Below are 26857 nucleotides of genomic sequence, written 5' to 3' on the forward strand. Positions count from 1 at the left end.
GGCAATGACTCGAGTGCCTGCCTCTCACATGTGAGACCCAGACAGAGATCCAGTCTTCTGGGGTCTGCCTTGCCTGGTAACGGATATTGCAGGTATTTGGAGAGGGAACCAGTGGATGGAAGATATTCTTTCTCTCTCTCTCATGTATTCTCTCTCTCCCGCCTGCCTTTCAAGTAGATGAAAATAAATATGACTTAAAAATGATAGTGGTGATGATGTTTTACAATCCACTGCTGATAATGTAATTAGGGATCATGTTTATATTAAATCAGAGCACTCCTCTGCAAACACAAACTGGCAATGAACAATAATTTAAGAACAAAGACTGGCCAGCACTGCGGCTCACTAGGCTAATCCTCCGCCTTGCGGCGCCGGCACACGGGGTTCTAGTCCCGGTGGGGGCGCCGGATTCTGTCCTGGTTGCCCCTCTTCCAAGCCAGCTCTCTGCTGTGGCCAGGGAAGGCAGTGGAGGATGGCCCAAGTGCTTGGGCCCTGCACTCCATGGGAGACCAGGAGAAGCACCTGGTTCCTGCCATGGGATCAGCGCGATGCGCTGGCTGCAGCGTGCTGGCCGCAGCGGCCATTGGAGGGTGAACCAACGGCAAAGGAAGACCTTTCTCTCTGTCTCTCTCTCCCACTATCCACTCTGCCTGTCAAAAAATAAAAAAATAAAAAAAAAGAACAAAGACTAGTGGACATACACTGATTACAGTTACTTTTACAAATAATAAAATCAATAGATCAAAGCGACTTTCATCTGTCCTGCAACAAATTAAAATTGCATGCCACTTTTTAGATTGTAATGAAGCAAATGTTGTTGCCAAGGTTCCTAACCTCAATCTACTAATAAGGACATATTTCACAAATACAAATTGAGGGGACATTCTATGAACGATTGTCCAGGAGTTATAAAAACTTGCATACTCCTGGGAGCTGAAACAAAGCACTTAGGCGATTAAACTAAGGAGTCATAAGAACTAAATGCATGGGCTTATTCTCAACGGATCTGATTGTTATACAGTGGTAATATTGTGGTATTTGGGTAAATTTGAGTGACATCTGAAGATTAGATACTAGAAATGGATGATTATTTCCTGATGTTGAAAGAGAATCCATTTGTATGTCAGAAGTATATGCTGAAGTATTTGGTTGTCATATATGTGTGATGGCATCTCAACCTTTCAGGAAAGAATTTTTAGACTAAATTTACTCTGAGTTTAAGTTATTTCAAAATTAAACAAAATTCATTAAACAGTGTACTTAGTAGTATAGAAGAACAAAATGTCAAAAATTACAGTCGTTCATTCTAGAGCTTGTGTATTTTGCTCCTGGCTGCTGGAATATTTTATTTATTTTGTGATTCAAGAACCAGTGATCTCAATTATTCATTAACACAATTATCCATCTTTTATACTTTATACATTTCTAGTTAAATTTATCAGTATGTTCCATTTTTGTAATAATCATTCAGGCTTCATATAATAATGATGATGTCAATAATAGGATATATTCAAATAGAGCTTATTTTAACCTCTTTACTTTCCAGATGCTTCTTATAACAAATTACAGTATAAATGAACATATGGCATTTGTTTGCGACCTATGGAATTAAAAGCGCCCTCCCATTTTCCCTGGCTGTCTTGCAGTGAAGTAGTTCAGAATTCAGTGCTTTATGGGAGAGTGTTACTGCAGTACGGGTTTTTGCTCCATTTATCTGAAGTATCTGACTTAATTTCAGACTATCCAGCGGTGTGAAGTTCTTCAGCAGCTGCAGCATGGCTGAACTGAAACAAGCAGTGTCACAGCCTGAATTTGAATGTCTTCTGGATACCAAAGTCTCATCAGTGGTTTTCCAAGGAAAAACCGGAACTTGTGGCAATGGAATTTTGGAAGGAAGAGAGCAGTGTGACTGTGGCAAACCTGAGGTGAGTCATAAACTTTATCAGGGTATCCTAAGATGTGTCTGTTTTTCTCCTGGAGTCTTAGGGAGATCCATGCAAGCTGAAAGGGAAAGACAGTCTTTAAAATGTGTATATTTTCTCAAATATAGGGGGCGTGTGAAAACTGACTCGTCCTCAGTTTGAAGCATTTGAAGGGTGTGCCTCCTGGGTGTATATGGCACGGATTATAGAAGCAGACTGCAAACATAAATAGCCTCAGTGATATCATCGTCACCTACATCATCTCCCAGATGTGGCTGTGCAGGCTCACTGAGTTAGTAGATGTGTCTCGTTACTCATCTCCTCATCTGATTTTGGAACTTTACATCTGTGGTAACTTCTTTTATTTTTATTTGGTTTACAGAATTGGTTTAACTACACTCGTTTGCTCATTATCATGACAATACAGCATGACCAAACAATTAACACATGCAAGTCCAAAGTACTCCTTGTCCTGTATCTTATTGCCCGTTCTAGAAGTAGACACTATCCATTTTTTGTTATTATTATTACTAGTAATAGTATGCATTTTCATACATTTATAATGAGATTTCTTAGGGTTTCGTTGTACATTTTAATACTAGAACATCGTTTTCTGAGACAACTTTTTCTTCTCTTCATTTCTAAAAGTATTCATATTATTTTATGCAAGTGTTGATTCACTTTTCTGTCTAATACTCCACTCTGCATGGGGATTTAGAATTGCTAATGTTTCCAGTTTATGAGCTCTTTGTGTTTTCTAAAGAGTTTAGAAGCAATGGAACTCTGTCTTCTGCAGCAAAGTGGATGCACCTGATGCAAAGGATTTTTTTTTTAAATTAACTTACTTCAATATAAACCTCTATTAATAATTTTAGGCTTCTTAAAGATTTATTTATTTATTTTGAAATTCAGAGTTGCAACGAAAGAGGGAGGGGCGAGGTGGGGAGAGAGAGAAAGAGAGTATTTTCCATGCACTGGTTCACTCCCCAAATGGCAGCAACTGTCAGAGATGAGCAGGGAGTTTCCATGATAGGTTAACCCACTATGCCTGATGCCCACACCTAATTTCAGTTTTATAGTGTGTACTCTCACTGGTGAAAATTTTCTTTTCTCTTTAATGAAAGATGGGATTTTTTAAAATTTTCATTTTATTTTTTTCAGTATTCTCTCTGCCCAGTGGTGGGGACCCCTTTGCTACATTTCAAATCCAGTAAATTTCTCCATCGGATAGTTCCTGTCTTTTTTTTTTTTTTTTTTTTTTTTTTTGATAGGCAGAGTGGACGGAGAGAGACAGAGACAGAGAGAAAGGTCTTCCTTTTCCGTCTTTATCCTTTCGATTTGTATCTTTTTTAAAGATAGCTTTCATTTACTAGAACAAAGATGCCAAACAAGTTCAAGCTAGTAAAATTTATCTGAGCCAACAGCGACTCACTCTGAGCCAGTCATCACTCTGAGCCAGGAGCAGCCCAGGGAGCTCCACCCAGCAACCAAGCAGCAGTATTTATAGACAGGAAAATAGGTGGTGTACAGAGAAAGCCTGATTGATTACAATCAGCCCACAGCTTTCCTTATCTGGTCCTGGTGCGATAAAGCCATTGCCTTGGGAAGACAGGGTGTGAGCAGTGGTCAGCTGCTGTGATCGGCTGAGACTTGGGCTGCTTGTCCTGAGAGTATCCTCTTCAACCACGGGGCAGTTTGTTTGCATGTTAGGTAAGGTTGCAGTTCGATACTTGCCCAGGCACAAAGTACACGGGCAACTTGGAACAAATTTAGTTGAATTTTATGCCACTCTCTGTCACCTTCACAATGAACATGTTCGCTTCAAAAGGGAGTCCACAATTCATGACATAGGTTACTTGAGTGTTCTTTTTGTTCCCTTCGTGTTTTCATTATTGAAATCCCAGTGAGACCATTCGAGTGTAATGGGTAGTTACATATAAGTATGTTAGAATCTTGAGAGCTACATTACACAAGGGACCCTGTTATGACCCATCAATGGTGTATACTCCTTAATTGGAGTCCCATATATTGAACCTATCAAAATCAATTACATCAAAAATGAACTAGAAGAGGAAACTGCTTATGCTTGTGAGAAAGTGTATTTGTTGATTTCTGGCAACTCAGTTCCTCCCACATTGGATGTATTTACAAAAGATGTTGGCTGTCACATACAGCGCCCTCGGTTCATCCATGGGTGGTCTAAGGCAAACATGTCATCTAAAACAACTTTAGCAGGTGAACATAAAAAAACTTTGGCAAATACCCATGGCTTACTCAGTAGAGTCATTGTAGTAAATGTTAGAGAAACATCTCTAATTATAACCTCATTTATATTTATGCTAATTAAAAGGAAAATCCTTCTACAAAAGGATACCCATTCATAAAGATTCCATTTGACTTTATTTTTAGTTTTAAAGATTTATTTTATTTATTTGAAAGAGTTACAGAGAGGGGGATTAAGAAAGAGAGGTCTTCCATCTACTGGTTCACTCCCTAAATGGTCACAATGGCCTGAGCCAGGAGCTTCATCTGAGCCCCCCACATTGGTGAAAGGGCCCAAGCCCTTGGGCCATCCTCTAATACTGCTTTCCCAGGAACATTAGTAGGGAACTAGATCTGAAGTGAGGCAGCCAGGACTTAAACTGATGCCCAGATGGGAAACCAGTGTCACATGTGGTGGCTTAACCTTCTATACCACAACACCAGCCCCATCCATTCATAAGCATTTACACCTGATGGAAAATTCACCTTTGCTTCATAGTTCATTTTATTAGGTACAGTCTCAACTTCACTTGCCAATTGTTTATGGATTGGCAGTGGTATAACTAGAATCCTTGCTCCAAATTGGTTCCTTGTATTACATTTATTGAAACATGGAATTACCAATATATATGGCTGTTCTTTATATCTGTTTATCCACAGATCAATAAAGATAGGGGAGGGGCATATTTGGCATTTCCCTCTGGGTTGCCTTGTTAGGAGTCACCAGCATGGAATCTCAGATTTGTCTTGGGATCCATTATTGAAATAGTGCACAGTGGGAGGCTATTGAAAATGAAGGGATCACAACATGGGAAGCGGGATACACAGCAAACTCATAGAGTGATAGATGTCCTAAACAGCACTCTGACCTCAGAATCAGCCCTTAAGGCATTCGGATCTGGCTGAAAAGCCCATGAGAGTATTTCAGGCATGGAAAGCCAAGACACTCTGGCAAAAAAAAAAAAAAAAAAAAAAAAAAAAAAAAAAAAAAAAAATCTCTGCAAGTGAGATCCCAGTGGAAAGAACGGGGCCATCAAAGAAGGAGGTACCTTTCTCTGAAGGGAGGAGAGAACTTCCACTTTGGCTATGACCCTGTCGGAATAAGAGCCAAGTTGGCGAACCCAAAAGGCTTCCATAGCCTTGGCAACTCATGACAAGAGCCTAGGGAGATTACTGACACCATAAACAAGAGTGTCAAATTGTTAAGTCAACAGGAGTCACTGTGTACTTACTCCTCATGTGGGATCTGTCCTTAATGTGTTGTCCAATGTGAATTAATGTTATAATTAGTACTGAAACAGTATTTTACACTTTATGTTCTGTGTGGGTGCAAACTGATGAAATCTTTACTTAATATGTACTAAATCGATCTTCTATATATAAAGATAATTGGAAATGAATCTTGATGTGAATGGAATGGGAGAGGGAGCGGGAGATGGGAGGAGTGTGAGTGGGAGGGAAGTTATGGGGGGGGAGCCATTGTAATCCATAAACTGTACTTTGGAAATTTATATCTACTAAATAAAAGTTAAAAAAAAAGAAAATGAAGGGATCAGAGTTATACATTCATATGCAAATTGCTGAAGAATCTTTCTTTTGGTTTTCTTGTGCATTTTTTTGGCATAAATTTAAAACCTTCAGATAGGTTTCAGCTACCATTAGATTTAAGCAAATAACCTGAATACATGGAATTTGAAATAAGCAAAGCTTACATCAAGGACCAGATAATGGACTTTGCATATTGGGGAAACCGGTTACAAGGTTAATTAGAGAATTCCTCGTGACATATTCGGCATTGTTATTTCCAAGTGAAAGTGATAAAGTGCAAAGTCTTACTTATTGCATTTTTTTTTTTGCCATGATCAAATAATAAAGAAACACAATGAAAGGAAGAGAGAGGATGAGGTTTCATGGTGGCAGAAGAGAGAGGGCTTGTCCAATGATTTTCAGAAAATCAACATGTCTCCAGGATATCATTTGCCTTGAAGAGAAACTTTCCTAGTCACAGTTAAACTTTGAGCTCTCCAGTGATAGCTGGGCCCAAGAGTGGGGAGGGGCCATGAGATGTTGATCTAAGACCTGAGGCTGTGAAGTTTTGCAACAAACAACTTGGTATGTTGTTTTCCATTGGAGTTCGGAGCCAGTGTTTCCCAGTGTCATTTCCAGAAGACCCTTCTCTGAGTTCTTAGGTACTAGAAAATCTGGCTATAGGCAGTTGGGTCACCAAGGCCTCATTATATTGTGAAAATGTACTTTTGCCTAACACGTAAAAGCTTTCCAGGGTTGAGTCTGTGAGAAGCACAGATTCTAAGTGGTTCTCCTTTTCGTAGCATAGACCCTTTAGAAACCACACTGCTGCGGTTTCAACCTGTGTTTTCCATTGGAGGTATTGTGATTGCCATCAACAGCTGAGGTTAACACCCTTGACCAAGATGATCCACCCAGTTAGGATAGCTCTGGCTCCTACTATTTTGTTAGCAATAACTCATTTAACGGTTTTGTAACTTATCATGTGAACTTGAACTTCAAGAAATATATATTCTCAGCAATGCCCCACGTGGGAAATACATTTTCTAATTACCTTTAAGTTACAGTTAAGCCATCAACCATCCTGCATGGAAAAGCCTCTACAGAACCAAAACCAAACAGCAAAGGTGGCAATTCATTGACATCCATCTTTAAGTTCTCGAGTGATCTAGCAAGGGTGGGAAAGTTATTACCTGCCATATTTATTGTCTTGCCGGAATTATGAGCTTGACAAATAGAACATTTGTTCAAAACCACTTTAGAAAATTTAGAACAACTATCCACTGTTGTTTTTTTGTGTGTGTGTGATACACATCATTTTATTATAGTCCATGATGAGCCCTAGAGAGCAGGCCTTTTAATAATGGAAACACTTTTCCCATTATTGATTTATTTAGTTTTAATTTTAATTTTTAATAATTTTTAACAGATTCAATGTGCTTTGTAGGTACAATTCTAAGAACATAATGGCATTCCCTTACTCCCTCCCCCTCTCTCTCTTTCCACCCTCCTTCCTTCTCTCTTTCTTTTTAGTTTTTGAGATAACATTTTAAATTTACATTACAGTGAAAGGCTTAGTATTTCATAGAATAAGAAGTTTAACAACTAAAAGGCAAAATACCTTAGTTTAGTGGGGATGTACACGTGAATACAAACAATAATTCAACAGGAAAATTAACAATTCACCCATATACAGTAAATTTTAAAGTAATCATGGATCATTAAAATTATAGTAATATAACAATCATAACCATTGATTTGACAAAGATATAAAACAGTTTTACAAAACTATAATTTTTGCAATATTGATGTACATAGATATTTCTTTTTTCTTAGTTTTTTTTGGTTTGTTTTTAAAATTTTAGCTCCCAAAATGAGATATTTGTATATCTGGGTCTAGCATATTTGACTCAACATAATGTCCTCCAGTTGCATCCATTTTGCTACAAATGTTAGAATTTCATTTGTTTTTATAGCTGAATAATATTCCATTGTATATATATACCAGATTTTCTTTATCCATTCATGTGATGATAGGCACCTTAGTTGATTCCAAATTTTGGCTGTTGTGAACAGTGCTGATATAAACATAGTAATGCAGGTATCTCTTCGATACATTGTGTTCAAGTCTTTTGTGTATATACTCAGTAGTGGGATTGCTGGATCATATGGCAAATCTATTTCTAGTTTTTTAAGAAATCTCCACACTGTTTTCCACAGTGGCTGCACTAATTTACATTCCCACCAACACCATATAAGTGTTCCCCTTTCTCCAAGTCCTTGCCAGCATTTGTTACTCTTTGTGTTTTGGATTTTAGCCAGTCTGATAGGGGTGAGTTGATATTTCAGTGGGGTTTTGATTTGCATTTCCCTAATGGTTAGCGATGTTGAGCATTTTTTCATTTATCTGTTGGCCACTTGTATTTCCTGTTTTGAGACCTGTCCAAGTCCTTTGCCCATTTCTCAACTGGATGGATTGGGTGTTGATGTTGTTGTGTTTTTTAAGTTGCTGATATATTCGGGATATTAATCCTTTGTCATATCAGTGATTTGCAAACATTTTCCCCATTCTGTTGGATGTCTATTCACTCTATTGATCATTTCCTTTGTTTGCAGAAGCTTGTGAGTTTGATGTAGTCCCGTTTATTTAGTTTTGCTTTTGTTGCCTGTGCTTTTGGAAGTCTTGTCCCTGAAGCTATCCTCTGTCCCAGTGTCGTGGAGTGTTTCCCTTATGTTTTCTTCCAGCAACTTCCTAGTCTCAGGTTTTAAATTTAGACCTTTGATCCACTTTCAGTTACAAAAATGTATATGGTGAGAGTTAATGGCTCTAATTTCATTCTTGTACATATATAAATCCACTTTGCCAACTGCCAGCAGCATTTATTGAATAACTACCCTTACTCCACTGTATGGTGTGAGTGGAAGCTTTAAGTATGAGGTCAAATTTTTTTTCCATATGGACACCCAATTGCTGCAGCCCCATGTATTGGAAAGACTGTTCTTCTCCTATTCTCACAATTGTTGAGAAGCAATCCATCATATTTTTAAGACTTTAACTTGTATAGCTAAGACTCTCATGGATTTGACTTATATTGTATGTTGTGTGTAAGGTTTTTTTATGTCAAGTTTCAACATGGTTTGTAGGCATATAGAAGTAACGATTCCTCCTATATCAAGCTTAAGGTAAGTTTGATTCATATTTTGGAAAATGTTTGGAAGATATGCAAAATTTAGAAATCAAAAACATGAAATAATACCAATGAAGATATGGAAAAAAGTATGCTTTTGAAGTGTATTCCAAAAATAAGAAAAATCAGTAGTTTGTCAACACCTACCATCTAATTGGCAAATGGAAAATTCAGAAGATAGTAAATAATGAAGACATATTAAATGAAAGTTTGGAGAGCTAGGAATGAAGGGAATAAAAAAAATCTGGTGTCTTGAATTTTTCAATGACTTCTAAATGGAGCCTCCTTTGGAGAAAAGAATCATCACTCGAGTTTACCACACAACAAACCGCTCCAACCCTTCCAAACGGTGCACACACATACACACACACACACACAGGACTTCCACATATTTGCCGAGGCCATGATGGGGGTGAGAGTCTTACCCATAGGCACAAAGAATGAAACCACAAAGATTAGATGACAAGCTTTTAGATATAATAAAGGTATACTATTTAACAATATCAAAATATACAAAAATTACCAACAACACAAAATTGAGGTGTTAGAAAAACATGTAAAATGTGATAACACATACAAGGTTACTTCAAAAAGATCACGGGAAATGCACATTACCTTGTTGTAATTTTTTTCCACAACTTTCTTTAAAGTAACCTCATATTAATGGCTAGGGGTTAATACTGTTAATATGAAATTGCTTAGCAGGAAAGAAGAAAGGAGAGAGACAATACCATAACAGAAATATTAACATTGTAATATTAAATACACCAGAATGAGCATAGAAGTAAAATTTTCAACACATCAATAGTGAAAATGATAAAATTGAAAAAAAATTGCACTTTGGTAGTCCCTTTTACTCATTTATAAATTTTACTGTTACCTACTGCTAAATAGAGAAACTGTACAAAATGATATATTTTTCAAAGATTTATTTCATTTATTTGAAAGTCAGAGTTACAGAGAGAGGTAGATACAGAGACAGAGAGAGGTTATTCCATCTGCTGTTTCACTCCCCAGATAACTACAATGACCAGAGCTGTGCCGACCCGAAGCCAGGAGCCAGGAGCTTCTTCCAGGTCTCCCACGTGGGTGCAGGGGCCCAAGGACTTGGGTCATCTTCCACTGCTATCCCAGGTCATAACAGAGAGCTGGATCAGAAGTGGAGCAGCCAGGACTAGAACTGGCACCCATATGGGATGCCAGCGCTTCAGGCCAGGGCGTTAACCCACTGTGCCTCAGCACCAGCCCCACAAAATGATATTCTGAGAAGACTTGACAATATGGAAAAGCACTGATAATACAATAAATTAAAAACTATAAAAATCACACTGTGTATTTTTGTGCACACAAGAAGACTGAAAACTGATTGTGTCATATCTCTGACATAACAAGGTATCTACACCATGGAATTCTGAGTAACTCTATCATCCTTTTCTCTAAAGGGACCATATATTATGAGTGGAGTGCTGATAAATACAAAAGTCAAAAGTCGCTGGCGCTGCGGCTCACTAGGCTAATCCTCCGCCTTGCGGCGCCGGCACACCGGGTTCTAGTCCCGGTCGGGGCGCCGGATTCTGTCCCGGTTGCCCCTCTTCCAGGCCAGCTCTCTGCTGTGGCCAGGGAGTGCAGTGGAGGATGGCCCAGGTGCTTGGGCCCTGCACCCCATGGGAGACCAGGAGAAGCACCTGGCTCCTGCCTTCGGATCAGCGCGATGCATCGGCCGCAGCGCGACGGCAATTGGAGGGTGAACCAACGGCAAAGGAAGAGCTTTCTCTCTGTCTGTCTCTCTCTCACTGTCCACTCTGCCTGTCAAAAAAAAAAAAAAAAAGTCAAAAGTTGAGGTGAAAGTGTTGTGGCACATGAGTAGCCAGAGTCCCAGCTGTTTCGCTTCCGATCCAGCTTCCTGCTGATGCTCCTGCCAAGGCAGCAGAAGATGGCTCAAGTACTTGGGGGCCTGCTACTTGCAATAGAGACCAGGATGGAGTTCTTGGCTCCTGGCAAAATAAATTAATAAGTCCTTTTTTTTTATAAATTCAGAAGTCAAATTAGAGGGCTTTTGTAAAATTTTTTAAAAAAAATTATTAGTATCATGTATTTCATAGGTGCAATTCTAAGAAGATAATCATAATCTCTCCCTCTGTCAAACACCCCTCCTTCCTTCCTTTCTTTTTCTTGCAAAAACATAATTTCAGTCCACTCTATAATCAAAGGCTTAATGCACCACTAACCATGATATTCAACAAGTGTAAGAGGGATCGATAATATGCTGTCATGCATCAGTTAATTTGGCTGCTTTTAGAGAAATGCATTGTTAGGCAATTTCATCCCTAAAGGCCCAGCCTACTGCACCTAGGCTATGGGGCGTAACCTACTGCTCCTTGGCCTCAAGCCTGTGTGGTGTGTTACTCTACTAATTACTGTGGGCAGCTACAACACAGTGGTAAATATTCATGCATGTAGATATAGAACATAGAAGCGTGCAGTTAAAATATGCCACACAATAAGGAATGCTACAGCTGGAGGAGACTCTCACCATGACTGCACCCTGAACTGTGCTCTAGGCAGGTGGGTGAGTGAGCAGTGAGCGGGAGAGAAGGCCCAGGACACTGCTCCCACAGACTCCATGAACGCCACACACTTAACCCCCACACAATTTCCTGAATATGTTTCTCTCTGTGTTAATAAGTTAACTGTAACTTGTTTTTTTTTTACTTTATGAACTTCTAAAACTGTTTAGCTCTTTATCTCTTTTATAGTAACAGCTTAAACCGCACACTGTAAGTCTGCACAAAGGTATTTCCTTTCTGTATAGCTTTGTAAAGTTTTTTTTTTTCTGTTTCTAATTCTAATTTTTTTACATCACAATTTTATGTTGGAAACTAAGAGAAAACACACATATTTGCTCTTCCTACACCAGATCGGTGTTATAAATGACGGCATCTTCCACCTGCATTTCTTGTCTCAGGGCAATGCCATGCCTGCAGCTGTCATCTCTTGTGGGAACAATGCTGTCTTCTGGACACTGCCTGAAACACTTGCCTGCTGCCTTACGGTTCACTTTTTATTTTCTTCTAAGTAGAAGGAGGACAGGCCACAGCAATGACCAGTGCACAGTGCAGTCCATACACTGAGCCACTGTCATCAGTGAATGCACTGTACCGGGCTGGTCGTTACAGTTTAGGTGACTGACGCGTAGTAGGTTTGTTTGCACCAGCACCAGCACAGTCACTTGAGTGGCAACGTTGCACTACAGTGAAGATGACCACATCACTAGGGGACTGGAAGTGTTCAGCTCCTCTACAACCTTATGAGACCACCATTGTACATGAATCTGCCCGTGACCCATCATGTGTCATGGGGCTCATGGACGTATCTGTAAACTCTGTAATGTCATTTGTGTGAATGAAAATTTCCATATTTAACTTGAATATATTTGCTTTCAGACATGTATATATAAAAAATGCTGCAATCCCCATGCTTGTGAGCTAATTGGATTTGCCGAATGTGGAACTGGACCATGCTGCAATAATAAAACTTGCCTAGTAAGCTTTCAAAATATCACATTATTTAGTTTCATGAAGTTTTAGTCTTCTTATACATTCATTTGTTAGCTATTTAAAACAATCTTTTTAACTTTTTGTCTTTTTGGTAAGCTTCTCTTGGTCTAGTTCCTAATAGCATGCGAATATTTTTGAATGTCCTTAAGTTTTATACAGAGCATGTTTTTAAATGAATATGTATTATTTTCTATGGAGCTAGATATAGAGCATATTTTATTATTTTATATATGTGTAATTTCATTTGTTTTTGAGTTAATAGTTATGTGTGCTTGTAAATGACATTTCATGGACAACTGATTTCAGGATCCAGAAGATGTCTTTTGGGGTCTGTCAGTCTTCCTCTTAGCTCCATTTCTAAATCAGTCTTAGTCTCTACTGAAGACACACTCAGTTCTTCCACACAGTGCCAACTCCAGGTTATTTTGACATTATTAATCCTTCTTGTTTATGCCTGAATGTAGCTCTTCATGATTAGACAGAGCATGACAAAGCCCTGGTTGAACTATCCTACACACATGGGCAATGTCTGATAAGCAGAAAACGATAACAAGAGCTCCTGCTTTCCACACGGCAGGAAGAGGAGCAGTGTAGGACACGTGGTGCATAAAGACTGACGTGTAGCTGGAAAGTGCTTTTTTTAAGGACCTTCACAGAGTTTTCTATGTTAAAATCAAGGACGGTTACAATTAGCAAAAAATAATAAGTACCCTTAAAAAAACGGGGTCCTTGCTAAGAAATTTAGATCACCAATATGTGAGTATAAATTACAAATTTAAGGGTAAAACAAGATCCAACCTAAACAGGAAGCAGAAGAATATTTTGATTTTCGTAACATTTGTCAGTTGCAAGTTGCTCTGTCATCTTGTGTATCTCTCTCTCCCTGCTGAATGTCTCACCCTGCTGGTGTCTGGGCTCCTGCAGCTTATTCTTGAACTCAGCATTAATGAGATGTCGTGGGATTGTCACACTGGCGCCCCCAGTGTTTGTGACAGTGACGATGACAAATTTCCCGTGTCAGAAGTTGCAAGGTACAGCTCGGCCGCTAGGTGAGGCTGACCTACGTTTCCTCACGTGCTGATTGGCCGGCCTGTGGCTTCGTGTCAGCAGGCTTTCAAGACTCATTCTCAGTGGCACAATGCCCAGGCTTTTGGAGAACTTCACCACCCTGCTGCCACCATGCTTGCTGCTGTCAACTCATTTTGTGTCAATCAGAAAAATCTGTTTCTTTTCCTCTTTTAAAAGATTTATCTACTTGACAGGAAGGAGGGACTGGGTGAGGGGCAGAATGCCCGGAGAGGTGGGTAAAGGGAGATACCCCCATCTGCTGGTTCACACCCTCTGTGGCCACATCAGCCAGCACTGGGCCAGGTCAAGGCCAGGAGCCTGGAAATCTGTCTGGATTTCCCACAAGGGTGGCAGGGGCACAGTTACATGCACCAACATTCACTGCTTTCCTGAGCACACTGGCAAGGAGCTCGAAAAACAGAGCAGCTGGGACTCATACTGCCTCTCTGATCCGGGATGCCAGCCTGGCGAGAGGTGGCTTCATCCACTTCACTACAATGCTGCTCCCTGTCTCACTGAATCCCGCCCCGGGGGCTGGGTACTTCCTCTCAAGACGGCCTTTCCGGGATTCATGGCAGGTCACAAATATCTTTCAATTCCTTTCCTGACAGTAGGGTTCTGACTGCAATAGGGCTTCCCTTTCTTGAGTGTCTCAACCCTGGTGTTCACCTTTTTGAACTTGCCACTGGCGTTAGCCTTCTTGGCTTGAGCTTTCTTCTTCGTGTCTACTTTGGAGCAATTAAACCCAACGCTTTGCAAGATGGGAGGAAATGGAAAGCGTGTTCTTTTTCACTATGGATTAGTAACTAAAGTCAACGGCTGTTTGATTTTTAGAGTGTATAAATATAGAGAGCAGCCTGGGGTTTCTATCTCTAGGCAATAGGTCATTCTACTTTTCCCATCATTAGAGCTCTCATCTTGGCCTTTGTCTTCAGAACAGTGGTGCCGAGGCTTTTTCTAAACATTTCACGGCCCTCTGACTACATCTTCAAGAGTAGGTTAAAATGTAGATCATTGCAAAACTTGGCAGAATGAAAAATCTCAGTGCAAGTTGCAAGGATGGCCCCATACCTAACATCTGGAGTCGTTACATCAGTCCACACTGATTTTTATCATGCATGAAGGCGTGAATTTGACATATCATTCAAAGGTTTCCAGGTGTCTTCCAGTGTGTTCCCATTTTTATTTGCCATAGTGTAAAATTCTGTTTTCTTCTCTGCCTGCTTCCAGATAAGTGAGTTACCACTAGGCACACTCAGCTTCTGGCTTCAGCTTGGCCCTGGTCCAGCTGCAAACACGTTTTGGGAATTCTCTCTGTCTCCACATCCCCTTTATTCTGTCTCTCAGATTCAACGCTTAGTCTCAGCCAAAAGCCCAAGAAGTCTCTCAAATAAATAAATAAATACATAAATAGTGATCACAAAAGCCCATTGAAAACAATGTGCACATCTCATGTCTGAATGTCTGTACTTGATACCCAAACTCTGGATCCTGACTCCAGCTTCCTGTCATTCAGACTATGGAAATCGGAAGTAATTCACTCAAGTAATTAGGTTCCTGCCCCCTGCTTGTGAGACCCGGTTTGAGTTCCTGGTACCTGGCTTCTGCCCAGACCAGCCCTAGCTATTGTGGGCATGTGAAGAATAACCCAGGTAGTGGGAATGCTCTCTCGCACGCTCTCCCTCTCTCTGCCCTCTCAAATAAAAAACTAAAAAATGTTAGTGTCCCCAGAATACCAGTTATGATTTGATCAGTTGTATCCTGAAGAATGGGCAAGCAAAGAAAAACAAATAAGCTCTTAAGAAGCTTGAACTGAAAATGAGTCTGTCTTTATAATTGGGTGAATCCAAGTTTCAAACAGTAATGACGGGATTCTTCTTCTAATCATTTTGTTGGGATTTCCTTTTTCCTGTTGTTGCTGACAACTCTCAAACTTTCTCATACGTGATCACAGTTTGCAGCTTTGTACTTTTCTAATCCATAGTGTGCCAATGTTTGAAAAAAAAAAAAAACAGAGAGCTCTTCTTCTCCCCGACATTCATTCACGCATTTTTAATCCTTGAGAGTGGAGGGAAACTGGACTCACACACACACACACACACACACACACACACTCAAACTTACATATTCTTCTTTGTCTCACAGATAGCCCATAGAGGATTATCGTGTAGAAAAAGTACAGATCCATGTGATTTTCCAGAATATTGTAACGGAACAAGTGAAATTTGTGTACCTGACATAAAAGCTGCCGACTTAGAACCATGCCAGAATAAAACTGCCTACTGCTATAAAGGAAGGTGTCGAGATTTAGATAGACAATGTGCAGACTTCCTTGGAGTGTGTAAGACTTTTATCTTTTTTCTGGGATTTCTGTTTAAACTTTAGTTCCTCGAAAGACAGTAAGCGCATCTTATAGCTGTACTGGAAAATGTTGTAATTTTTCCACCCAGATTTGAAAAGAAATTAAAGCCACTCTGACCTATATTAAGAGGTGAACAGAATAGGGCATCAGTCCAATTCCAGTTGACTTGTGGGAAAGTCTAGACCTTTAGAGTAGCAAACAAAAGAGCAAATGACCTATTTCTCAGTTATTTCTACACTATAGTACACATTTTCTCATTTGGATTAGCTTTTAAGAAGTGTTTCTCCTTCTTGTATAGGTAGTAGATGGAAGTCAATTTATACAGTTTGTCATTGACTGGGCATCTTATTGTAATATGCCTCTTCATTGATTTGCCACTTTTGGTTTCTAATTATGTATTTTAAACATGAGGAATTCTAACTGTGTCTTCATTTTCAGATGCTAGAGGTTCTACTTATCTGTGTGGACAAGAAATCAATTTTCTACATGACCAATTTGGAGGTTGTCGGGGGCGATTTTGTACTTTCACGTAAGTATTTGGAAGATTTTTTTATTTTCCAAATGCATGTCCATAGACTGTAGACTCACCCAGAGCAAAGAGAGAGGCACCTGGTGTATGTGTGTGTGTTAGCATCTGCAGTTTATAGAAAATGCACTTACAGTTTGTTCTTCATAAGTCAGTGTATGCTGTAAAAAGTTTTAGTTTTATCATCGGAGTATTTTGAATTTTTATATTTTTTAAATTGTTATTTACCTGATACATTGCATACTTAAGCGACTAATGAATTACTTATGTCTCCAGGAATACCCTTTGTGGGCACCTAGTTTGTACATGGACAAGTGAAACCATCATACAATCAAGAGAGTTTGACTATCAATACACTTTTCTTGGAGGCCACGTATGTGTATCTGGAAGAGCAAGAAATAGAACAAACGAGGGTATATTCGTTGTGGAAGAAGGAACTACGTGTGGTAGGGACAGTGTAAGTACAGTTTCTACTTCATATCACATATTGTGGATCTCTGTGTGTGTGTGTTGAGGAAGACCTTAAAATCTCGTTTATTACTAGTGTTAATTACAGTTGCTGCATTATGATTTTTTTTAATTTTTAAAATGTATTTTCATTTTATTAGAAAGGCAGAGAGAGACCGAGAAAAGAGAGAGAGATTCCATCTGCTGATTCACTCCCCAAAATGCCTGCAACAGCTGAGGCTCAGCAGAACTGAAGCCAGAAGCCGAAACTCAATTCAGGTCTCCCACATGGGTAGTAGGAAGCCAGTGGCTAAAGCAGCACCAGCTGTCTCCCAGGGTGTATATTAGCAGAAAGCTACAATCGGAAACAGAGCTGGGACTTGAATCCTTATATGGCAGATGGGCATCCCAAATGGTGTCTTAACCACTGGGACAATTCCTGCCCCTTGGATCATGATCTTAAAATTCAACAACTAAAATTAAATGGTCAAAAGTGCTCTTGCTCCACTGTATCATGTAGATATTGTAACTCATATTTTGACCACTTGAGAAGCTAAGCTTCCTTCTTAGGCTGGGAATTGACCTGCGGTAATCTGTGCAAATCAAGAATAAAAATAAACAATCAATAAACCAAAAAATGTTAAAATATCACAAAAGTGTTATGCTATTAAAATAATCTGAAGATCAACAACATTATGCATATTAACCTACTCCACAAATAATTCTTCCAAGGAAGATAATATTCTTACCAAAAACTTGGCCACTTCATAGGAGCTAGTAATGAAATACAGAAACCTAGTAAGGGATTTTCAAAGCAGTGATTTAAAAAAATTAGCTGATTAATGAAAAAAAGTATACAATTATGATGTATTTTAATAAAATAATTACCATATGCACATAATATTTTAAGAAGTGAACAATAAGGGGAAAATTCCAGTGAGCTGAAAACATATCAGAATGAGAAAATGTCACATGAAAATGATAATCACAAAGGAACATACTATCTTAAAAAGTAACATGTCAGTATCAACAAGGCCACTTAAAATTAACTGGAAAATATTTACCAAAACTACCACAGTGTAAATACATAACTTATTAGCTAATTTTGTAGTGAATAACTTAGAGAAAAAGTCACTAACACATAACAGATATGTGATATAATATGAAAATTAATTTGGCTTTTTCCCTGTTTCCTGGCACACAGCTCTGAATAAAACCTGTAGAGAATCATGAGAATGAGCAGTGTATTTTGCTATTCATAATAAGCCCCTCAGTCAAAACTGAGTTTTTATTCATTTCCCTCACACTTTCACTTCTGCTACTGAAGCAACTTAGAGCAGGATCTCTTGATGGCCTCAGGATGGAGCCGGTTATTAGAATGACCAAGCTATTAGAGGGTTAGGACTTTCACCCATTCTCCTCTGATTTCTTGGGAGAAAAGAGATAAGCTGTGTAAGAACTCCAGGACAAAGGGACCGGAGGTTCTATATCGTGAATTTGCAACTCGCAGGGAGCGTAGTGCACTCATGTGGTCATCCTGGAAACCAGCCTCTACCTGAGAAGACGTGGGAGCCCTCCACCTTTCCTCCAACACCTTGCCCTAGGCATTCCATCCATCTGCCTGTTTGTGGCATCTTTTACAGTAAACTTAAATATCAGTAAAGGGTTTTGGCTGAGTTCTGTGGGACTTCCTAACAGATTGTTTCTCCAAGGAGGGGAATTGTGATTGGCATCTGAAATCCAGTCAGTCCTTTGGGGGGCTGAGCCCTATAGCTTACGGTATCTGATGCTAATCCTTCCAGGTGGGCATTGTGTGTGCATTGATTTGCTGGACACTCAATTGCTGTCAGAAAATTGGTTGTTGTCCGAGAACTCATGCTAATTTCTACCTGTAGAAGTTGGGTGCAATTCTTGATGCATAGACACAAAGAATCATCTATACATAGTTCTTGTCTAGTATACATGACAACAGAAAGGCAAAGTCAATTGTCGAGTTGTAATCAGTAAGGAATGTAATGAGGGTTAACGTGAGCCAAGATTGAAATTGGCTAATATCCAAAGTCAGGCTCCTGAGAAACAAAGAGTTACAATTTGAGTAGAGTATGCTTTCAGGGAAGTCACATGGACTCATTACATCTGGCTCGAAGTTCAAGAAGGATTATGCATATCCAAAGGGGTGTAGGTGTGTGCGCCCAGTAAGCTATTACCTATGCTACATATGCCATCATATTCAGCTGGAGGTGGGGATTTAGCATTCCAATGAATGGTCTGGGGCTTTTTACTTTAGAAAGCTGAGGTTGAGGTGACAACTGCTGCTTGTGCACAGAATTCTTACCACTGGCTGCAGCCTGCTTATGGCTAGTGGTTCCTCAGTAAAGGGAGTTCACCAACTGGATAATGTCTTCAACCAGTCAGTTGTAACTTACATAGAACTGCAAGGATTCTGGTTGATTTTAATATATTCATTTGTATACACACACACATGTATGTATGTGTGTGTGTGTGTGTGTGTGTGCGTGTATTAGTTTCCTGGTGCAGGGTATGTGAATAAAGAATATGAAAATTTCCCAAGTAATGTGATTAAATAATACAAAGTAAACAAATATTGAGATACTGGTTTTACATATCAAAATCTATGGGATACAGCAAAAAGCAGTGTTAAAAAGCAATTAGAAAGATATCAAATAATCAATCTAGCAATGCATCTCAAAGACATAGAGTAATAAGAAGCAACCAAACCTCAAAGTGGTAATAAAAAAGAAATATAAAAAACTACAAAACAAATACACAAATTTGAAATTTTTTAAAAATCACAAAAAAAATCAGTGACATGAAGAGCTAATTTTTGAAAAAGTAAACAAAATGGACAAATGATTGGCCCAACTAACCAACTAAAGGAAGAAGGATTAGACCCAAATTAATAATATCAGAGATGAGGGGCTGGCGCCATGGCTCACCTGGTTAGTCCTCCGCCTGTGGCACCAGCATCTCATATGGGCACCAGGATCTAGTCCTGGTTGCTCCTCTTCCAGTCCAGCTCTCTGCTGTGACCCAGGAGGGCAGTGGAGGATGGCCCAAGTGCTTCGGCCCTGCACCCACATGGGAGACCAGGAAGAAGCACCTGGCTCCTGGCTTCAGATCGGTTCAGTATTGGCCATGGCGGTCATTTGGGGAGTAAATCAATGGAAGGAAGACCTTTCTCTCTCTCTCTCTCTCTCTCTCTCTCTCTCTTGCTATCTATAACTCTACCTGTCAAATAAATAAAAATAAATAATAAAAATAATAATATCAGAGATAAAAAAGATGTTACAAATGTTACCATGAAAATAAAATGAATAATAATTATGAATTATTACAAAGAGCCATATGCCAATATATGCATAAGTGTAGGAGAAATAGATTGAATTCCAGATACATACAATTTACCAAAATTGAGGCATGCAGACACAGAAAACTTGAATAGACAAATAACCAAAAAAGAGTTTGAAGCAGTAATAAAGTCTTCCCAATAAAGAAAAACCCAGAACCAGGTGACTTCATTTGCTGAATTCTACCAAACCTTTAATGACAAATTAATCCCAATTCTTCTTAACCTGTTCAAAACAATTGAAAAAGAGGGAATCCTCCCAAACTCCTTCAGTGAGGCCAGCATCTCCTTAATTCCAAAACCAGAAAAAGATACAATCAAGAAAGATAACTATTGACCAATATGCTTAATGAACTTAGATGTAAAAACCTCAAGAAAATACCAGCTAATCAAATCCAACAACACATCAAGAAGATCTTCAAGCCTGAACATGTGGAATTTATCCTGGGGATGCAGGGGTGTTTCATATATATAAATCAATATACATGATACATCACATTAAAAATCTGAAGAATAAAAATCCTATGATTGTCTATAATTACAGAGAAAATATTTGATAAAATATAACATCTTTAGCAAATTCAGTATAGAAGGAATATATCTCAGAACAATCAAGGCAATATATGAAAAACCCACAAGCAGCATCATATTGAATGTGGAAAAACTGGAAGCATTTCTACTAAGATCTAGAATCAAACATGGAAGCCCACTTTTTCCATTACTTTTAAGTACAGTTCTGGAGGTATTATCCAGAGCCATCAGAGTAGAAAAAGAAATAAAAGGGATACAAAGTTAAAAAAAAAAGTAAATAAAATTATCCCTGTTTGCAGATAACATGATCCTCTATAAAGAGAACCAAAAGAGGCCGGCGCCGCGGCTCACTAGGCTAATCCTCCGCCTTGCAGCGCCGGCATACCGGGTTCTAGTCCCGGTCGGGGCGCCGGATTCTGTCCCGGTTGCTCCTCTTCCAGGCCAGCCCTCTGCTGTGGCCCGGGAGTGCAGTGGAGGATGGCCCAGGTGCTTGGGCCCTGCACCCCATGGGAGACCAGGAAAAGCACCTGGCTCCTGGCTCCTGCCATCGGATCAGCGCAGTGCGCCGGCCGCAGCGCGCCGGCCGCGGCGGCCATTGGAGGGTGAACCAACGGCAAAGGAAGACCTTTCTCTCTGTCTCTCTCTCTCACTGTCCACTCTGCCTGTAAAAAAAAAAAAAAAAGAGTACACCGAGAGAACACTGGAACTCTTAAGAGAATCTGGCAAAATTACAGGATATAAAAAATGAATACACAAGAATCAACAGAATTTGTATATACCAATTATGCCATGACTGAGAATGAACTCATTCACAGTAGCTACAAAAATTTTTAAATATCTGGGGATAAATTTAACCAAGGGTCTAAAAGATCTCCACAGTAAAAATTAAAAAACATTAAGGCAAGAAGTAGAAGAAGACACAAAAAATGGAAAAAATCTCCCATGTTTGTGGAAAAGAAGAGTTAATACCAGTAAAATGCCCATACTATCCAAAGCAATTTACAGATTCAGTGCACCCCCAATTTGAATACCCAGCACATTCTTCTCAGATATTAAGAGAAAAATGATCCAAAAATTCATATGGAAACACAAGAGACCTTGAATAGGTAAAGCAGTCTTAAGCAATGAAACCAAAGCTAGAAGCCTCATGATACCAAAGTTCAAGACATAGTACAGAAGTCACTGTTACAATTTAATGGATTAAGCCTCTGCCTGCAAACCCAGCATCCCATATGGGTGTCAATTCAAGTCCCAGCACCTTGGAAAACACTGGAAGATGACCCATTAGCCCTATACCCATGTGGAAGATCCACTTGAAACTCCTGGCTCCTGACCTCAGCCTGGCCATGCCCTGACCTTGACAGTCATTTGGGGAGTGAATCAGTGGATGGAAGATCTCTCTCTCTCTCCTTCTCTCTCTCTCTCTCTCTCTCTCTCTCTCTGTAACTCTGTCTTTTAAATAAATGCAATAAATTTTTAAAAATACTACAGGGCAGTTATAATAAAAACAACCTGATCTCAGCACAAAAATAAACACATGGGCCTATGGAACAAAATAGAAATCCCAGTAATTAATCAATGCATCTACAACCAACTAACTTTTGACAAACTAGCTAAAATCACTTCCTGGAAAAAGGGCAGTCCCTTAATGAATGGTTCTTGGAAAACTGGATATCTGCAGGTTGAAGTATAAAAAAAGACCCCTACCTTTCATTGTATACAAAAATCAACTTACAGTGGAATAAAGACCAAAACCAAAAACCTGAAACCATCAAATGGTAATCATAGGGAAAACACTGCAAGGTGTTGGCAAAGGAAAGAATTCTTGGCTAAGATCCCAGAAACACAGGCAATTAATGCAAAAATAGACAAATGACTTTACATCAAGCTAAGCGGCTTCTGCACAGCAAAGGAAATATTCAACAAAGTTAAGAATCAACCAACAGAATAGGACAAAATATTTGCAAACAATGTATACATACATACTTACATACATACATACAGGGACATATAAGGAGCTCAAAAAATTTAACAACAAAGAAATAAAAAATCCAGTTAAGAAATGGGCAAAAGGCATGAACAAGCATTTTTCAAAGGAAGAAATACAAATGGCCACCAGACACATGAAAAAAAAAAACTCTCAGGGTCACTAGCCATCAAGGAAATGTAATTAAAAATCACAGTGAGGTTTCATCTTATCCCAGGTAAAATGGCTATCATCCAAATATCAAAAAATAAGAACTGATAGACATGATGTGGAGAAAAAGGTACCCTATTATGCTGTTTGTGGGAATGTAAACTAGTACAACCGTTATGGAAGGCAGTATGGAAATACCTCAGAAACCTCAAAATAAATTTACCATATGACCCAGCCATCACACTCCTGGAAATATAACCAAAGGAAATAAGTTCAGTATATGAAAGAGTTACCTTTATTCCCCAATAGCTAAGTTATGGAATTAACCCAGATGTCCATCAACTGATGACTTGCTAAAGAAATAATGGAATACTACCAATAATAAAAAATGAAATTCTGTCTCTTGCAGTAAAATGGAGGCTACTGGAGACCATTATACTTAGTGAAATAAGCCTAAAAGACAAATATTAGCTATAGCTAATATATAGAATACAAAATCAAAGGTTAATGTTTTTTGAACTAAATTGACATCTTGTGATTTGATTGTTGTCTATAACACTTCTCTGTACATCTGCAGAAGGGTGATCTATTTACCTTTCACTTGTAGGGTTCTTTGGTTAGAGGAACATTGAGCCCGTATTTATAAAGTAAATTGAAAATATCACAAAAAAGTGGGAAGAAAGGAAGGAGGGAAGGAGAAAATGTTGTGTTCCTGGAATCATATTGACAAAATTCATGAAATCTATACTTTATGTATTAACAAATGTAAGAACTAAAAAAGAGAGATACTGGCTTTGACTTATGAATGGGTCATTGACAATATATTTGGTGGATGAATCATATATATTACTATCACCATAAGACAAGTATCAATTAGCACACACAATATGTGTTATGCAAGAGAAAATATCAGGTCACAATAAATGCCAGCCTTAGGATGATCAGATAGCTTACAGTATTTCCACAATGCAGTATGATTCCTTTCTCTTAAATAAAATTTGTAGTATGGAGGGTGACAAATCAGGAAAACATCTGTAAAACATGAACTTTCACTATTTGAATTGCAGTGACACATGAACATTGTATGGGTTCCAATTTCTTCAGACAGTATCTTTGACTTAATCATCTTTCTGGACATTCCCAATATGATATACAGCAGTCCACGGCCTTATGTCTTAATTATTTAATATTTATACTACATTTCTTTCAGAAAGACATTTTAGAAGAAGCCCTAGCATAAACTGTTGTAGTATTGATTGCATTCAAAGGCATGGAGATCCTGTAAAGATCCAGAGGCACATGTGCAACGTGGCTTCTACACTGATAATTACAACAACTTATGATCAGAGAAGTCCTAGGAAAAGGCATGAAAAGGGGGCCAGTGTTGTGGCACACCTGATTAAGAAATTGCTTATGACGCTGCCATCCCACATAAAGCACCAGTTAGAAAACCAGCTGATCCACTTGCAGTTCGTATGAAAGCAGCCGTTGACAGCATATGCCAATCCTGTAGGAAACCCAGGTGGAGAACCTGGCTCCTGACTTTGCTCTGGCCCAGACCTGGCTGCTCCAGGCACCTGAGGAGAGAACCTTTAGGTAGAAGATGTCTCTCTCGCTCTCACTAGCTCATCATGCTCCCTCTTATGCCTGCTCTCACACGGTCACCATCACTCTCTCTCTGTCTATCCATCTCTCTGTTCCTCTACCTATCAAATAAATAAATGTCTTAAAAAAATAACCAGAGGGCCGGCGCCGTGGCTCACTAGGCTAATCCTCCACCTAGCGGCGCCGGCACACCGGGTTCTAGTCCCGGTCGGGGCGCCGGATTCTGTCCCGGTTGCCCCTCTTCCAGGCCAGCCCTCTGCTGTGGCCCGGGAGTGCAGTGGAGGATGGCCCAGGTGCTTGGGCCCTGCACCCCATGGGAGACCAGGAAAAGCACCTGGCTCCTGGCTCCTGCCATCGGATCGGTGCGGTGCGCCGGCCGCAGCGCGCCGGCCGCGGCGGCCATTGGAGGGTGAACCAACGGCAAAGGAAGACCTTTCTCTCTGTCTCTCTCTCTCACTGTCCACTCTGCCTGTCAAAAAAACAAAAAACAAAAAACAAAAAACAAAAACAAAACAACAAAAAAAAAAATAACCAGAAAATGCAAGAAGACTTATCCGTGAATCGAAGTCTCAGTATGATGAAGATGTCAAAATTAATTGTTAATACGATGCAATAAAAATAAGAATTGCAGGAACGGGGCATAAGGGACTGACGGTACTAAAAAACTGACCTAAATTTGTATGAAAATACAAATCGCTAAAATAATAGCCAATGCCATTTCAATTGAGAAAATGAAATCAGGAAAGTATTCACTTACTAAATATCATCTTACTAAAAAATGTAAGTAATTAAGCAATGCAGTATGGATACCAAGATGGATGAACTGACCTATAAGAGTAAAACAAAAGATACTGTTTCAGAATAAGTTCAGATCAAAGTATAAAATGTTTTTATTTTTTCATGAAGCTCTCTTAAGAAAGCTTAAATGAAGTGTCTAAAGCATTCAAAGGTTTCTTTAACAAGACAAAATTAATTAAAAGGAAAACATAGCTAAAGGCATCATTTCATGATTAGAAATCACTGAGTGGACTCTTGGGGTTCTAGAAAAATGTACTAGGCATCCTTCACTAAAATCTGAATATTGTTTAAAAATATAGCACTCTAAGGTCTGGTGCTGTGGTGCCCTAGGCTAAGCCTCTGCCTGTGGTGCCAGCATCCCATATGGGCACTGGTTTGTGTCCTGACTGCTCCTCTTCTGATCCACCTCTCTGCTAATGACCTGGGAAAGCAATGGAAGATAGCTCAAGTTCTTGGGACCCTGCACCTGTATGGGAGACCCAGAAGAAGCCCCTGGCTCCTGACTTCAGATTGGCTCAGCTCCAGCTGTTTCAGCCATTTGGGGAGTGAAGCCTCAGATGGAAGGTCTCTCTCTGTCTCTGTAACTCTAGCTCTCAAATAAATAAATCTTTAAAAAATAAGACTCTAAAGATTAGAGAGAAAAAAGGAAGACTAGCAAGAGACCTTGGACTCAAGGAGCAACATAGTGGTGAATTTTCTTTAATGTTTGTCCTACAAATTCCAAAGGGTGTGCCAGAGAGACTAGCAACTCAAAAAATGTTTAACACTTTAAGGTCTGGTGCTGTGGTGCACTAGGCTAAGCCTCTGCCTGCAGTGCCGGCATCCCATATGGGCACGGGTTTGAGACCTAGCTGCTCCACTTCCAATCCAGCTCTCTGCTATGGCTTGGGGAAGCAGTACAAGATGGCCGAAGTTCTTGGGCCCCTGTACTCACGTGGGTCAACCAGAGGAAGCTCTTGGCTCCTGACTTTTGATTGGCGCAGCTCTGGCCGTTGCAGCAAGTTGGGAGTGAACCAGCAGATGGAAGACCTTTCTCTCTCTCTCTCTCTCTCTCTCTCTGTGCCTCTCCTTCTCTCTGTGTATAACTCTGCATTTCAAATAAATAAATAAATCTTGAAAAAAAAGTTGAAAAAGTTGGGAAAATCTTTAAAATGACAGTATTGGTTTGTAGCCTTAATTGTTTAGATGTGTGAGAAAAGCAGCTGCTAAATTTAGAATTGTTTCTGTCAACGTATTTAAACATGTAAATTGAATGATATGTAAAAATAAAGTTGAAGGTTTGGTATGGGTATATATAACAATGCATAAAAAGTGTTAATGCAAACCCTAGTCATTACAAATGATTTGTTATTTTAATAATATTTATTTACTTATTTATTTATTTGAAAGAGTTACAGAAAGAGAGATGGAGAGAGAGAGAGAGACAGAGAGAGAGAGATTTTCCATCAACCGGTTCATGCCCCAGACAGCTGCAACGGCTAAGGTTAGGCCAGGCTGAAGCCAGGAGCCAGGAGTTTCACCCGGGTCTCCTGCATTGGTAACAGGAACCCAGATACATGT

General features: G+C 39.4%; 1 protein-coding gene across 1 annotated transcript in view; it reads left to right on the forward strand.

Annotated features, from left to right (window-relative positions):
- The window catches only part of LOC100358729 (A disintegrin and metallopeptidase domain 3), a 58718-nt gene that overhangs the window by 31297 nt on the left and 564 nt on the right, over positions 1–26857 (forward strand). The window contains exons 10-14 of the mRNA XM_089327040.1: positions 1739–1925; positions 12343–12441; positions 15670–15865; positions 16325–16415; positions 16689–16869. Coding sequence (XP_089183166.1) covers positions 1739–1925; positions 12343–12441; positions 15670–15865; positions 16325–16415; positions 16689–16869 — 754 coding nt within the window. The remainder of the gene's footprint in view (positions 1–1738; positions 1926–12342; positions 12442–15669; positions 15866–16324; positions 16416–16688; positions 16870–26857) is intronic.

This window comes from Oryctolagus cuniculus, chromosome 2, assembly GCF_051225735.1.
Source record: "Oryctolagus cuniculus isolate XC-2025 breed Fujian yellow rabbit chromosome 2, ASM5122573v1, whole genome shotgun sequence".
Lineage (NCBI taxonomy): Eukaryota > Metazoa > Chordata > Mammalia > Lagomorpha > Leporidae > Oryctolagus > Oryctolagus cuniculus.